Source organism: Palaemon carinicauda, chromosome 36 (genome assembly GCF_036898095.1).
Source record: "Palaemon carinicauda isolate YSFRI2023 chromosome 36, ASM3689809v2, whole genome shotgun sequence".
NCBI lineage: Eukaryota > Metazoa > Arthropoda > Malacostraca > Decapoda > Palaemonidae > Palaemon > Palaemon carinicauda.
In genome coordinates this window covers 2124570-2141760 of record NC_090760.1, presented here as the reverse complement: position 1 = coordinate 2141760, position 17191 = coordinate 2124570, and the positions used below count along the sequence as shown (strand labels likewise).

The 17191-nt window shown below is 39.5% G+C and overlaps 1 protein-coding gene across 2 annotated transcripts in view; it reads right to left on the bottom strand.

Annotated features, from left to right (window-relative positions):
- Window positions 1-17191, bottom strand: part of LOC137628715 (golgin subfamily B member 1-like) — a 59787-nt gene that overhangs the window by 28262 nt on the left and 14334 nt on the right. For both annotated transcript variants that reach the window (XM_068359867.1, XM_068359868.1), the window contains exons 4-6: window positions 10107-15701; window positions 3206-5278; window positions 466-780 (exon numbers count right to left, since the gene is read on the bottom strand). In XM_068359867.1, the coding sequence (XP_068215968.1) occupies window positions 466-780; window positions 3206-5278; window positions 10107-15701 (7983 nt within the window). The remainder of the gene's footprint in view (window positions 1-465; window positions 781-3205; window positions 5279-10106; window positions 15702-17191) is intronic.

The window sequence follows — 17191 nt, the reverse complement described above, 5'->3', positions numbered from 1 at the left end:
CCCTCGTTAAATTCTAATGGCTCGCCATTTCAGCTACGCTAAAAGTAATAACCCTTTGTAAATAGCGTGGTTTGTATTTCGGTTACGGAACAAAGTAATTTTTAGTAAAGTAATTAAGAGGGTACAATCCGGCACACTATTCTATCTGATTTTTCTTCCTCTTGTTTTGTTAAAGTTTTCATAGTTTATATAGGAAATATTTATTTTAATGTTGTTACTCTTCTTAAAATATTTTAATTTTCCTTCTTTCCTTTCCTTACTGGGCTAGTTTCCCTGTTGAGGCCCCTGGACTTATAGCATTCTGCTTTTCCAACTAGGGTTGTAGCTTAGCAAATAATAATCTGATATTTCAAACTTTTAAAATCCAAATAAACAATTTATAAAGAAATATGACAGCAATTTCTCATGAAAATTAGATTGGACACGAAAGAAATCCCAGACAGATTAGGCTAAAAAATTCTCTACCTGCATCAGTAATTGGTGATTTCTCTCCTGAAGCTGTTCTATTTCTGCCTCCAACTTCTGCGTGATTTCCAAAGTGCTTTCCTCCGCTTGATCTTGTTGTGACAGTTTGGCTTTGATGGCGGCCATTTCGGCTTTCAAGTAGGACATCTGTCTGTCCTGACCGTCTATAGTGGTTATGTGGAAGTTGATCTCCTCCGTCTTTTTCATGACTTCTTCCTGGAGCAGTTTCTGCATCTCCACATTTTGATCTAGAGTGTTTTCTAGTCTGGAAGCCTTTTCAACTGCATCTTCTGCTTTGACCTCCAGAGCCGTGTTCTGTTTCAAAAACATAGAAAATATAAAGAGATTCTTACATTCAATACACATAAATCCCTCCCAATTGTCTTGATGCTCAGGTACGTGTATCAATCAATCAATATTAACCCTTTTACCCCAAATAGACGTACTGGTACGTTTCACAAAAGCCATCCCTTTACCCCCATGGACGTACCGGTACGTCCTTGCAAAAAAATGCTATAAATTTTTTTTTTTATATTTTTGATAATTTTTTGAAAACATTCAGGCATTTTCCAAGAGAATGAGACCAACCTGACCTCTCTATGACAAAAATTAAGGCTGTTAGAGCAATTTAAAACAAATATACTGCAAAATGTGCTGGGAAAAAAATAACCCCCTGGGGGTTAAGGGTTGGAAATTTCCAAATAGCCTGGGGGTAAAAGGGTTAAGTCCACATAAATGCAAGTATAGCATATACTACAACATGAATATTTATCCTAGTATGGTTCCTAATATTACCTAAATGTACGGTATTATTGAGATTCTTACCCAATAATATTACGGTGAAAGTTGATGGAAGAAGAAAGGTAATGAAAAAAGTTACAATAGGGTATCTGAGACAATATACTCTATTCAACGGTAAAGAAAAAAGTTAAAACAAGGCATCTGAGACACTATAAGCTATTCAACGGTAAAGAAAAAAAGTTAAAACAAGGCATCTGAGACACTATGTGCTTTTCAACGGTAAAGAAAAAAAGTTAAAACAAGACATCTGAGACACTATGTGCTTTTCAACGGTAAAGAAAAAAGTTAAAACAAGGCATCTGAGACACTATGTGCTTTTCAACGGTAAAGAAAAAAAGTTGAAACAAGGCATCTGAGACGCTATGTGCTTTTCAACGGTAAAGAAAAAAAGTTAAAACAAGGCATCTGGGACACTATAAGCTATTCAACGGTAAAGAAAAAAGTTGAAACAAGGCATCTGAGACACTGTGCTTTTCAACGGTAAAGAAAAAAAGTTAAAACAAGGCATCTGAGACGCTATGTGCTTTTCAACGGTAAAGAAAAAAAGTTAAAACAAGGCATCTGGGACACTATAAGCTATTCAACGGTAAAGAAAAAAGTTACAATAGGCCCCCTGAGACACTACGCTATTCAATGGTAAAGAAAAAAAGTTAAAACAAGGCATCTGAGACACTATGTGCTTTTCAACGGTAAAGAAAAAAAGTTAAAACAAGGCATCTGGGACACTATACGCTATTCAACTTTGATTGAATTTTCCCAAACCAGGAATAGGAAATCTCTCCCATTTTGAATCACTACTTTGCTCATTAAAAAAAAAAAAATAAACCAGTATATTGGACATCACGTTTTTCAGTTAAAGGAATTGTATGTTTATAAGATGGAACCACAAATACAAATAGAATTATTCCAACAAACTATGAAATGAAGCATAAACATAATTTATCAAAATACCTGGTTTGGGAGAGGGATTCTGAAGAATTTTAAAGGTTCATATACAGTACGGCATTAAGACATTAATTATTTAAACTAGAAACCTTGCACATCTTAGCAAGAAGAGATAAGGTAAATTTTTTTCTAAATAACACTGAAAGATCTTTATGAATTCCTTATTTCCTTTCCTCACTGGGCTATTTTTCCCTGTTGGAGCCCTTGGGCTTATAGCATCTTGCTTTTCCAACTAGGGTTGTAGCTTGGCTAGTAGTAGTAATAATAATAATAATAATAATATTACAAATTTAAGAATGGGAATATCACATAATGAAAGAAGAATTGTGGATAAAAATGGTGTATAGAAATTGGGACAAGAAGTCTATAGAGTAAACTCAAATGATTGGTATGGTCTGGCCATGGCATGAAAAAGGCATAAGGAAGAGTTCGTCAGAAGAGCAGTAAATATAGAAATGGCAGAATCAAGACCTGTAGGAAGGCATATACATACTGTATTGTGGAAATAGGTAATAAATGAAGACCTAGACATAGTGTGAGTTCAAGAAGACACAGAAGAGAACAAGAGAGTTGAAGGACTTAATTTCATGACTATCCCAGTACAGGGTGGAGGTGGAGTCAAAACCATTTATTATTATTATTATTATTATTAAAAGCCAAGCTACGGGCTAGTTGGGAAAGCAAGATGCTATAAGCCCAAGGGCTCCAATAGGGAGAAATAGCCCAGAGAGGAAAGGAAATAAGGAAATAGATAAGCTATAAGAGAAGTAATAAATAATCAAAATAAAATATTATAAGAAAATTAACAACATTAAATTAGATCTTTTATATATAAACTATAAAAACTTCAGAGTAACAAAATTATGCAAAGAAAGATATCAACTAACTTACTTCAAATAGATAATAAATAAAGATATCAACTAACTTCCAATAGATAATAAATATAGCTCATAGGAATGCATAAAATAATTCAACAGTAAACCAGAAAATATACCTCTTCATGTAACAGGCTGTTCTGTTCTCTCAGGCTAAAGCACTCGTCTTGTAAGGCACGAATAGTCTCTTCCTCTTCCTCCTCGTGAAGAGCTTCAAGCTGATTCTTCATGCTGTTGATTTCTTCTACTAACCGGTCTCTCTCTCCTTTAAGAATGCCGATGTCATGTTTGTGGCTATCACAGACATCCCGGAGGTCATTATAATCGGCGTACAAGGAGTTGTACGCTGCCTTGAGTGTGTCGTGGGCGTAGGAGAGCTCTTTCAGTTCTTCGTTTGATTTCTCTTTCTCTTTCTTCAGCGATTCATGCTCGTCATGCAGCTCGATGTAAACAGACTTGTAATTTCCGGAGTCACTCTCTGCCTTTGCTTTAGCATCCTTGAGTCCCTCAATAATGGTCTGGAAAGTGTCATTCTCCTGACTGAGAGTTTCGACGGCTTCTTCCAGCTCCTTAGCTGCTGTTTGCATTCTGTCATTTTCCGACCTCAAGATCTTCACTTCGCGTTGAAGAGTGGCGATTTGCTCATTCAGATTTTCAATTTCCTTTTTGGCCGCTTGATATTCCCCGGCTGTAGGTCCCGATTCTCGCTCAACGGAAGACCTAGGGTGGATAATGGGTTCTTGTACACCGCTGCCAGCTTGCTGCTGCTGTTCCACAACTTCCTCTAGTTCCGATATTTTCCATTCGAGAGCCTGAAGCTGTCCCTCTACTTCTTTATTACGAGCTTTGAGAAGCTTTATGGTTGTGTCCTGGTCCTCTTTCATTTCTATATACTCCTCCTGCGCTGCCGTGAGAACGTCAATCTGCGTTAAAAGATTATCCTTCTCGTTCTCTACTTCATCTAATTTTTGCTTGTATTCGTCTCTCTCAGTTTCAGCTTTGGTCACCTGGGCTTTCCACTCTTCTTCTAAAGCTTGGTCCAGGTCAGAAAATCCACCAGCCTTCGCTTTCAGCTTCTGTATTTCTTTCGTCAAGGCTTCGTTCTTGCTCTGAGTTAGTTTCAGCTTCTGAAGCATCTTGCCACTCTTCAGTTTAGCAGCCTGAAGCTCATCATAAATGGAGTTCTTTTCTTTCTCTATTGCTATAACCTTCTCCTTGAGATCGTCAATCTCCTCTTGGTATTTCAGGTCGACAGACGAAGATCGCTGGCGATGCTCGTCTTCTCTCTGGCCCTCAGCACTCCAATCAACTTCTTCGACCACCAGGCTGTGCGGTTCAGACTCCGACACTTTACTACTCTGAGTCGATTCCATCGAGGTGACCTGAGCCTGTAACTCATTGTATTTACTTTCTAGATTATTATACTGATGATCTAACGTCTTGAATCTTTCTATTTCAGACTGTAGACGGACAATCTCTGTCTCGGCTGAAGTACTGACTTCTGTCAATCTCTGAATTTCATCACGAAGATGTTCACTGTCTGCCGACAAGGCCATGTTCTGAGCGGTAACCCTTTGCACTTCACTTTCCAGACTGTCTTTCTCAGCCTCAGTCATCTGACTGGCCTGTGACAACGCCTCATAGTCTCCTCTCACTCTGTTGTTCTCGGCTTCGTACATCTCACACGAGCTACGCATTCTATCGAGTTCCCCTTCGAAAACCTCCAGTTCGCTTCTGAGCTGAGAGTTCTCCTGCTCCAATCTCTGCAGGTCACTTCTCGCTCTGGCCATTTCATCTCCCATGTTCTGATTCTCGTTCTCCAGCCTCACCATTTCGGCCTTGTAATAATCATTCTCCCCTTGGCATTTATCGACCTCATTCTGGAGACCCAACACCTGATTTCTAAATTCTGACACATCACCAGTGAGTCTAGCATCTTGCAATTCATCCCCATCACCACCCGGTGCTTGTTCAGCTTGGCTCAGCACTTCTATCTCGTTTCGTAAACGAGCGATCTCAGACTCTGCCGATTGCACCATGAGTTCAAGTTCTTGCACACGTGATTTCGAACCCTCACGCTTGGTTTCTGACTCTTGAATACAGGACTGGAGTTCCCCATACAGTGCTTCAACTTCACGCAGACGGCTAACTTCAGTTTCAGCTTCTGAGAGTTTGTTTTGCATAGCAGTGCACTGTAAAGAGTAAACAATGAGCGGCGTTAAAATGGTTTTCAATGACATCGTAATAGTTAACCCTTTTACCCCCAAAGGACGTACTGGTACATTTCACAAAACCCATCCCTTTACCCCCATGAACGTACCGGTATGTCCTTGCAAAAAAATGCTATAAAATCTTTTTTTTCATATTTTTGATAATTTTTTGAAAAAATTCAGGCATTTTCCAAGAGAATGAGACCAACCTGACCTCTATATGACAAAAATTAAGGCTGTTAGAGCAATTTAAAAAAAATATACTGCAAAATGTGCTGGGAAAAAAATAACCCCTTGGGGGTTAAGGGTTGGAAATTTCCAAAGAGCATTTTTTTGCAATAGCATTTTTTTGCAAGGACGTACCGGTACGTCCATGGGGGTAAAGGGATGGCTTTTGTGAAACGTACCAGTACGTCCTTTGGGGTAAAAGGGTTAAAGGAAACACTGATTTTGAAGCATACATACAAACCTATTTATACTTATGCTCAAAAACATCTATTTAAAAATATTAAAATATAAGCCAATTCTAAGATCTCCCGCCCCTTGACATATGCCAATCAGAGAATGTATCAGGAGAGCATTCTTGTGTAACCTGAGAAGTTGTCATTCTTGAAAGAAACAATTGTTGCCAACTTGACCCGTTTCCCATAAATCAAAATTTATTTTGAAATTAGAAGTTATAAGTTCCAAACTTGCTTTCTTCTATCTCTATTTAACCCTTTTACCCCTAAGCTATTTGGGACTTTCCAACCCTTAACCCCCAGGCTTTTTTTTTTTCAAGCATATTTTGCAATGTATATTTTTTTAAATTGCTCCAACAGCCTTAATTTTCGTCATAGAGAGGTCAGGTTGTTCTCATTCTTTTGGAAAATGTCTGAAGTTTCTCATAAAGTTATCAAAAATATGCAAAAAAAAAACCATGTAAATAGCAGTTTTTTTTGCAAGGACGTACCAGTACGTCCATGGGGGTAAAGGGACGAGTTTTGTGAAACGTACCAGTACGTCCATTGGGGGTAAAAGGGTTAAAGGTTAGGAGGCAGGCAACCGACTCCTGAACTGCTCACAGATCACTGTTAGTTGCTTTACATAAACATTCGGAGCCATAAATGTGAACCATATATTTTATAATCAGTTAGGGAAGACATTCGAATAAAAGCAAAAAATTATCTAGGATAAGCACAAAACTTGGGAGCAGGGATCTCTAAAACGTCGGACATCTTCAAAAACACAAAACAACACAGAGCAAAATAAATCACGTCTGACCAACGCAGGTGCTGATAGAGGAATGAAAATAAGGGGTGGGGAGATGTAGGGGTGGAGAGGGATGTTGATGAAGGAGAGGTCTAATTGGTGAGGGATCTATGGTCGTGGTTCAATCACGCCCCAGTTTTCTATACCGACAGTCAAAGAGTGAGCGAGCTAGGTTTATTCCTGGCATTCCAAGCATCTCTTTTTTTTTCTCTGGTATATTCAGCAATAACTATGCCTTCGAAATGGTGCTAGAGGAGCATTTCACTGGGCGACGCAGGTTCCTCGCCCAGAAATAGATTTGTCCTTCGTCAAAATCCCTTTACTGTGTCTCCAAAACATGAAATGGCACAAATGACCAGTTTAACATCAAAATTTTTGTCCTAATATGAGAAAAAGAATAAAATATTAAGTAGCCATTCAATCCCCTACTGACCGGTTGAAAAACTAGCACAAACATTTACACCTTAAATACAATCATTGTTTTGTTGAGAAGTCTTGCTAAAAGCATGAAAAGATAAACAGAAATATTTACAATACTGTACTGTACTGCATTACTTCGTCAAAAGAAAAATTCTCGGAGAATGACTAACCCCTCTTGCAATGCACTTTCATTAGCCACAACCAAACAGATTCCTTCCCATGTTAAGCTACGTCCTAACGGGCAGAACTTTGGCAGGTGCAGGCAGTAGTATAAAGATTAAAACCTAAAATGCATTGATTTCAATACGACTGACCCTGTTAGCAAAATCACCTCTGTCTGTGTGGTCTCAACGAAATCAACGCTTCTCGAATTCAAGCTTTAACCTATTCCTACTTTCCCCAGGCAAATTGTTGCCTTGTATAGACACAGCCTCATTGTATGAAGGGCCTAATGCAAACATAACCACATACACCTGGATGTCAAGAATCCCCATTAAAGGTTACTTGGCTTCTTTAGCATTATCCTAATTAGTTCCTTAAAAGAAAAGAGTAAGAGAGAATCCACCCCATTATATGCACTAAACAGACAGCCCCTCTACAGACAGGGGACAGTGAAAAGTCAATGAAAGACTATTGTCCAAGTCTAGGAAACCAGCTAACTACCCTTTCATTTGGAGTGTAATCCAACAGCTTCATACTCTTCTTTCCACTACGCCTAAGCTATAAGAGGGTATTATAGTGCCTTTCCAAGTACCCTTTGCAAGCTATACTTTGGGGTGCACCTTCTTCTGAGTCTTTCAAGTCTAATTGATCTTAGATGCTCCATGATCTCAAGAACTTTTGTCTGCCATCTCGAGACCTTCTATTTAAGTTGCAGAATGATGATGAGTACCAAAAAAGTGCATCCCTGTATTGACGTGAATCTGTCTCAGATTTAAAATATCCCTTGAACCTACGATAGTATCATAACATAACGTAGAGAGTAGAGGTCCCCTTTTTGTTTTGTTTCATTTGTTGATGTCGGCTACCCCTCAAAATTGGGGGAAGTGCCTTGGTATATGTATGTATGTATGTATTTTTCAAACATGTGAACTCTGTCAGTGCTAAGTCTCGGGCATTAGGAATTTGAACTTCTGCCAGAGTGAGTTAAAAGTGTCAAAGAAACAGTCTCCAAGTACCATTAAGACAAGTTAACTTTATTGCCCCATAAACCATCACACTGGTAAAGACATATACCTGTCCCATTTTCAACATAGCCCTGATCCTCAGATTTCACCAGGAATACAGTAAATGTAACCAGAAGTACCGCCAAATGAAAAACACAATAGCTTTCACACAGCTCATAAGAACTAATCTGAGCTCTAGTACTTGCTCTTAAATCTATACTTGTTAAACTCACAGTATTACTCTCATGGATCTCTTATTCTAATAAAAACCATCCTCCCATACTCTATACCAACAAGATAAAACTGACATGATGACCAAACAACATCATTACCATCAATACCTTACAATCTTCCTGGATTTCACGTCTTAGGAATTCAAGGTAAAACGAAAAACCTGGGGACATTGACAGACCTTCCTAGCAATGGAATACCCATCACGAAAAGTCAGGAAAAGCAAAGCGAGACATAGCGAACGAGAACAATTTCATTTCAGTAAGATCAAGGTTCACCTAACTTGTAGTCCTACAACTTTTCGGTGGAGAACCTTCCCCTGTGTTCATGCCAGTTAACAGTGCTGTACTTTCAAAGTGAAAGAGAAGTTTCAACACCTATTTTCTCATTCACCAAGAACAAATGGAAATGAGGATCAACATTAAAGGCAGCCCAAAACTTGCAACAGCATTCAGTATCAGCTCCTGGACAAATACTTCGTAGCATGACTAATCAAGTGTATGACACCAAAACCAAGCATGGCACATAATAGCTACCGTAAGGTACTTTTTGAATAGCAGTCACTTTCTGTAATATTCTGAAATAGAAATACAAGCATTTCCCTAATCTACAAAAAGCTGCTGCCTCCGATGCCTTAGATGACCGCGGAGGTAGCAGCAGTAGGGGATTCAGCATTATGAAGCTTCATCTGTGGTGGATAATGTGGGAGGGTGGGCTGTGGCACCCTAGCAGTACCAGCTGAACTCGGTTGAGTCCCTTGTTAGGCTGGAGGAACGTAGAGAGTAGAGGTCCCCTTTTTTGTTTTGTTTCATTTGTTGATGTCGGCTACCCCCAAAAATTGGGGGAAGTGCCTTGGTATATGTATGTATGTATGTACAAAAAGCTGATAAATTTAGGAACTGAAAATCTAATCGAAACCAAGGAAAATGGTTTAGTACACTTCTTAGGCAAGGCACAAGGTATTCTCAATAAACTGCACTGTGAATACTGATAGGTAAGTATTTAAAAGTATAAGATCTGCAAAAAAAGTAAGGCAACAATGACTGAAAGAAAAATATAAATGATGAGGGAATGAATAGTAACATAGTAACAAGTTTAGCCAAACATAACTAGTTGTGAAGATGCAATGAGCAGAAAGCTTCCTGTAGCAACGGAGACACTCAAGAAAGGAGACAGGTCAATGTGGCCACAACAATTTCATTCAAGAATGCTAACTTCTCAGATTACTTGTCATATCACATAAGATAGCGCAGATACGGTAATACATAAGCAAATATAGTAGGTAAATACACAGTCTGAATACTGTACATGCATATTACTGTATTCAGAATAATTCTCCACATCACAGAATATAAATGTTCGCATACCACGTGTCACATAAGCAAATTTACCATACTTTTTTGTGAATAAGAAATATGTGGTAATTCTTATAAGGATTTAGTGGACAATCGTGATTAGACACATAAGTAAAATGAAATGTAGACAGTTTTGAATTTCTATAATCTGAGTGCAATAGTTTGTTAAATCATTCAAGTTATGCCTACAGGTAGTTATAAGACCTAAAGTATTAAGTAAATTTCTTGTTAAATAATGAAAACTAACTTTTCAGCAGCTAAATATAGAGGTAATCTTGTAAAATATTAATTATTACCTAATAAAGTATGAAATTCATTATGTTTAAAAAACATACAAGCAATGAACTTGAAATAAACTTGAAGGCAACAAAAATTCACAGAAATTACCTGATGCTGAAGGGCCTGAACTTGGCTCTGTAGTTCGTAAACTTGTGTTTCAAAACCTCTGAGGTGATCGACTTCCGCCTCGACTTCCTGCAATCGTGTTGGATCTTGAGACCTTGCCTGCAAAGTTTCCAGCTGTGCTTTTAGTTCCGCAACTTGAGAAGCTTCTAGCTGAAGCTGTTGGTTCTCTTCCTTAAGGCCTTCAAGAGCTTTTTCTGTATCGGCCAACTTTGTCTGGATTTCTTGTGTTTGAGCACTTATAGCTACAGCTGCCTCTCCATCATCTGTAGGTTTATTCTCTTCCTTCAAATGGTCATCTTCGGCAACCTCCTCAAGTCCTTTCGACTCCTGCAGTGTCTTGAGTTGTTCCGATAACATTTCCACTTTCTGCTCAGATTCTTGGAAGCTAATCTGAAGTTGATTATAGTGGGCGGTCCACGTAGACCATTGTTCTTCGTACCATGATAACTTATACTGTAGCTCCTCAACATTTACAGATTCCAGTCCTGTGGCCTCTTTTGTTTGCTCATAACTCTGCATTGCTGTTACGTCTTCACTCACAGCTGCTACATCTCCTGAAGCACCCTGCTGATCAAACCAGCTTGCTGGATCCTGGACTTGTGACTGTTCACCAGGCAATCCTAAGCTCTGTGTCACGGCAACCTGATCACCACTGACAACAGGTGTGTCCGTGACTTCTCCTTGTTGGTCAAACCACTTGGCTGGATCCTGTGTTGTTTGTACCTGGTCATCAGCACCTGTTCCTGAACTCGGCACAGAAGCAGCAACCGGGTCAGTGGCAGGACCCTCATTACCTACTGCTTGATCAAACCAACTAGCAGGATCTTCATTACCAGTTTGTGGCCACTGAACTGTTCCAAAGATGTCTGCCCCTGCTTGCGAAGTTGTTTGGACTTTCGATGTGACCACTTCTTCTTGTACGGCCCCAGGTGCGTCACTCGGAACCACTGACTGTGCTAAGCTTGGTACAGGTACTTGAGATGGATCTTGCACCAGCGATTGCTGATATGTTTGTAGTTGTACGAGCTGCTGATTCAAACCCTTAATAACCTGCTGCTTTTCCAAGAGATCATGTTCTAGACTGGCAATTTTTGCTTTTTCTTCCTCTAAGGCACCGTATAATGAAGCCGTATTTCCAGCTTCCAACCTCAAACGGTTTAGTTCTTCCTTTTCCTCTTTCCAGCTTTCCACCTGCTGAGCCAAGTTACTTTCAGAACTTTTCTTTTGTTTCTCCAAGATCTTCTTCTCCTCATTGATGGCATTGATCTCTTGTAGGGTTTCCTTCAACTGATCTTGCATCATGGTTAGCATCTCATCCTTATCAGCTAGTGACTTTTGAAGGCTAGATATCAAGGAACTTGACTGCTGAGGTATTTCTTCTTGGGTAGTAGTGGGTGCCCCTAAATCTACTTCGCCCCAATCACCCCAGCCACCTGCAGCTGTGGCACTTTGAGACTGGGTGGCTAAACTTGTCTGAAGATGGATGATGGTCTGACGAGCATCTTGCAACTGCTGCTTCAGGGTGTTGGCATCTCCACGGAGTCCATCGCACTCCTCCTCCAAAAACTTACTTTGGTCGAGAGCTTTCGCAAGCTCGTCCCTCAAGGCTTGCACCTCGGAATCTGAAACTGATTTTGATGATACATCACCCGTGTCCAATCCTGAAGATTCAAGTACTTTACGAGCTACGCTTAATTGTGCTTTTTCTTCAAGTTCCTTTACAAAGTTCCTGAGTTCCTGTTCTGTATTCTGGAGTAATGAAATGTTACTTTGTAAAGTCTGGATTTCATTATCTTTAGCGGAAGTTTGTGATAAAAGATTTTCCACACTGGCCTTCGCTTCCTCAATTGCGCTAAGCTGACACTGCAACTCGTAATTGCTCTTCTCCAACTCTGCCTGCAAGTGGTCTCTTACTTGAGTGATGGCTAACAGTTCGCCTTCCAACTGAGAAATACGTTGTTGCTGCGTTACAGATAAGGCAGCGATATCACTTTCACTCTGCTGCTTCAAGTTCAAGGCTTGATTAAGTTGTTCTTGAAGAGAATGGACTTGCTGTTGATACTGCTCTTGATAAACAGCTCCTTGGCTTAACTGTTCCTGAAGAGAATTAGCTTGATACTGTAATTCAGATAAATTCTGGAGTAAATTAGTAACTTCCTCACACTTCGAGCTGTATTCATTTTTACATGCATCAAAGTCTTCCTGAATTTTTCTACTATGTTCTTGTAGCTGTATCGTCTCGGCTTGTGAGGTATTTACTTGCTCCTTGGAAGCCTTCAGTTCTGCCTCGAGTCTTGCGACTTCCGACTTCAAATGTTCAACGTCATGCTGAACATTCGAAAGCTCCCTTATGCTACATTCTTCTCGAGATGCCATTTGTTTTTCAGCAACTTCTAAGTTGGTAGATTTCTTTCTCAACTCCTCTTCAAAATGGGTGGCGAGAGCAGTGACCTTCTCGTACTGCGTGTTCGTTTCTCCTAATTGCAATTGACTGGCATCAAAATCCTCTTTCAACTTCATATACTGCCCTTCCTTTTCTGCCAAGTGGTTTTGAGTCTCAGCTAGCTGCTGCTGTGCCTGCAAGAGACACTGTTGATTTCCATTAGACAAATCTTCAATTTGTTGTAGACGATTCTGAAGACTAGATACTTGCTCTTGATTCTGTCTAAGTTGTTCTTGCAGATCTGCAACAAGTGTGTCTTTGCTCCCTGACTCAGACTGAGCATCCCTCAACTGTAACGTCAGTGCATTTACTTGTTCACTTTTTTCTAAGGCTTCAGTCTGCCACTTCTCAACTTCAGAAGCCCTACCGTCAAGTTCACTTTTATAGCTTCCAACTGTATCTTCTAAACGGGCTATACACGCAGCCTTCTCAGACAGCGTGCTTTTTAGGCTATCTATTGATCCCTCTCTTTCGATACATTCTTCTTCTAATCTAGATTTTTCCTCTGACAAAGATTTATTTTCTTCTTCCAGATGAATAATTTTCTGCTCGAGTGATGAATGTTGCCTTTGCAAATCTTCCAAGGACAAAATTTTCTCCTCCATTTCATTCTGAACTTTATAGATCACCGATTCCTTTTCAGACAGAAGGGAGGAGGAGGCTGAAAGCTTGGTCTGAAGCTCATGACACTGCCTCTGAAGTTCATCTAATGTCTGATTTTTATCGCAAACTTCCTGTTCATATTTTGAAATGACAATTTGGTTATTCTGAATTTCCTTTTGCTTCACTTGTATATCTTGATGTAAACCCTCCACTTGATTCTTGGAGTCATTCAGCATTGCTGAGAGGGCATCTAATTCAAATTCCAGGGTAGATTTGGTAGTCTCGAGCTCTTTTGTCTTCTTCAAGAAGTCTTTCTTCAAGGATTCGAGTTCCATATCCTTAGAGGATAGTTGGTCATCTCTAACGGCGAGGGTCGAACAGAGTCTTTCGATCTCTTTCTCACGTTCATCTATTTGTGACTCTAAACTCTCCATTTTGTTTATGTGATCGTTAATGTTCCTCTCTTTCAATTTCACCTCCTCCTGCAGCGCCGATACTTCTCCGACTAAATTCTGAACAGTTATATTTCTTTCATTCAGAGATCTATTGAGTGTCTCGATGCTGTTTTGGAAAGTTAATATTTCATCCTCTTTTGCTATTAGCTTTGACGCTGAAACCCTAAGCTCCTCCTCCATATTTGCAATGGCACTGTGAGCTCCTCCTAGTTCCTGTAAGTGGTCCTGACACTTTTGGTTAAGCTTATTTAATTCGACCTGTAGCTTTTCAGCTTCCTCATTGGCAACCTTGACTTTCTTTTCGATGCTGGCCACAACTGCGTCGTGCCGGTCGATTTGAATCGAAAAAGTAGCAATAGCATTTTCCTTGTCGGTCAGTATGTTCATCAGTCTCTTGCATTCACGAACTTTCTGGTTTCGCTCATCTATGGCCGATTTCGTGTTTATCTCACACTCTTGCACCGTCTCAATTTGACCCAAGTATTTTTGTTCCCATTCCTCTCGCTCCTTCATCGCACTTTGTAAAGCCTCCTCTAAACTACCCTTCTCAGCTATCAGCTGTTCGACAGGTGCTCGTCCAGACTCCGACATCTGATTCTCAAGCTCCAACTTCAATTTCTCCGCAGTGTCTCTCTGTTCTTCCACCTCACACAAACGAAGATCAAGAGTAACTTTGGCCTGCTTGATTTCTTCCATGCTCGTCTTCAAACCACTCAACTCTGACTCGAGATCAAAGATTCTATTTTCCCGTTCGTTAATACCCTCTACGAGTTTAATCTTTTCGGTTTCAAGCTGCGTGATGGCACTCAGCTGAGAGTCCAAGTCACAATTCAGTTGCTTTACGTGGTCCTCCAACTTGTTCCTCACGGAGGTCAACTTCTCTGTGGTCACCTTCAGGTCATCAAAGTCCACAAGCTTCAATTGTAAATTGCCCTTCTCTTCTTCTAATTCAGCTATTGCATTCTGAAGCTCCAATATTTTCTCCCCTGCATTTCCATCCTGCTTTATTCCTTTTAGCTGCTTTTCAAGTGCTTTTAGTTTCTTCTGACCGTGCGCTTCAGCTTTCACAAGTTTTTGCTTCAGTTCCTGAATTAAAGCATCCTTTTCTGAATAGGTTTCTCTCTCCAACTCAGATTGTTCCCGGAGTGCTTTGGCATCGGACTGTAGTCCAACAATTTTCTCTTGCAACTCTGCATTACGCGTGCTCATTTCAAAACGGAGATTTTCCAGCCGACGTCCATTGTCTTCTAGCTGGTTTATTTTCTTCATCTTGTCTTTCAACTCTTTGGAAAGAGCATCTCTCTCTCCAGTCAATTCTTGCTCCTTCAATATAAAGTCTTCTTGCATCTTTTTCATCTGGTACCTCACTTCCTCAAGCTCTTCCAAAGTCTTGAGACTCTTCTCATCTTGAGCTCTGGCTATAAGAGTGACTGCTTCAGTGCGTGCCTCGATGACCTTGTCCTTCTCGCTCAGCTGCTCCTGCTGCTCCTGAATGACCCCCTCGAGATGCGTGACCTTCTGCGTTAGGTCTAGAATGGTATTATCTTTATACACTATTTGCTGATAGAGCTTCTGCATGCTTGGCTCTTCTTGGGAAGCCCCTCTTCCCTCTTGCAATGATTGGATCATGTCGTCTCGTTGTTCGACTTCGGCTCGTAATCGCTCTATTCTCTGCCTCATCTCTTCCATCGCGAGTTTCTCGTCATCCTTCTGCTGACGCTGAAATTTCACCCTGTTCTCTTGGAGCTGCTTCCTCAACAGCAGTATTTTGGCTCTACTGCTACTCTCCGAAGAAGAGAGCCTCTTCTCTTCAACAACTTTCCCTTCACTGTGAATGGGAGGAAGTACAACTTCTTCTTCAGGAACAGGAGGAGACAGCCTCTCTTGCGCAGTATCGGAAGCAGGCGAAGGCATCTGCTCTGTATCGCTCACGCTGGCTGCTTGGGCTAAGGGCAGTCCTGCCTCAGAGGACTCCCCCAGTTCTGAGTGCTGCGAGGGACTGGGTGATTGCTTTGATTTACTGCTGACTCTCCTTCCTAAACGAGGTTTCATTTTAGCTAATCTCGATGCATAGTCCTGAAAATGGAATAGAGTTTCAGTGTTTTTCATAAGCGAATGTTAACATTAGATCAATAGAATCCCATAATAAAAAATACCTTTCTAGCCACATTTCTCTAGATAACAGATCGTATTGGCTATCTTTACATGCTATACAGTATATGAGTCTTTCAGTCGAGAAACATGCCAAGCGCCATTTTTAAAAAGTGTCAGAAATCGCGATTGAAAATTGCCAATTTTCAAATTATTTATATTATTATTATTATTATTATCATTATTATCAATATAATAATAATTATTATTATTATTATTATTATTTATATTATTATTATCATTATTATTATCAATATAATAATAATAATTATTACTATTATTATTATTTATATTATTATTATTATTATCATTATTACAGTATTATCATTATCATTATTTTTATTTTTATTATTATTATTATTATTTTTACTATTATTATTATTATTATTCAATCGCGATTTCTGACACCTTTTAAAAAATGGTGCTTGGCATGTTTCTCGACTGAAAGACTCATATACTGTATTGCTAATTCCAACACCTTCTCCCTTCCTTATATGCAGCTTAATACCATAAAATTTTCATGTGGATGTTCTAGATGTGAATAAATTATGGAATGCTCTTCCTATTATTGGAATCTTTGAATTAATGGGACCTCAAGCTAACATGGTTCTTAATTCATAATTTAATTACTATATCACATTAGATACACATTCTGTTAGTTCTCTAAGGTTATTATGCAGTTTTCCTTACTATGCCTTCATTCTTCCAAAATGACCTGCTGATTGGATGATGATTAAAATATTAACCCTTTTACCCCCAAAGGACTTACTGGTACGTTTCACAAAAGCCATCCCTTTACCCCCATGGACGTACCGGTACGTCCTTGCAAAAAAATGCTATAAAATTTTTTTCTTCATATTTTTTATAATTTTTCGAAAAAATTCAGGCATTTTCCAAGAGAATGAGACCAACCTGACCTCTCTATGACAAAAATTAAGGCTGTTAGAGCAACTTAAAAAAAATATACTGCAAAATGTGCTGGGGAAAAAATAACCCCTTGGGGGTTAAGGGTTGAAAATTTCCAAAGAGCCTGGGGGTAAAAGGGTTAAAGATGATGATAATAACAATGAATTTGAGTCTGCACAAAACAATAGCTTGTTATTGGGATAATCTACAGTATACAATAAGAATCAATGATTTTACAAAGGCAACTACTGCGTTCCGATGATACCATTATCTCGACAATAATATCACAAATTTTTAAGTAATTTGTATTTTTCCTAACATACTTACCTAGAACTACCTTCTTAGGAGTTACTGGTAACTCTACCTAACCGACCAGCTTTTTGTATAGTTTACCCTCTTTCCGTTTTCTAAGGGGTCAACCTCAGGCGGTATGATATGTGCCCTGAGGCGACCAGGGGTCGGGAAGCGTGCTAGCTCAGGTCGGCGACTCCTCAGTAAGTTTTTACAAA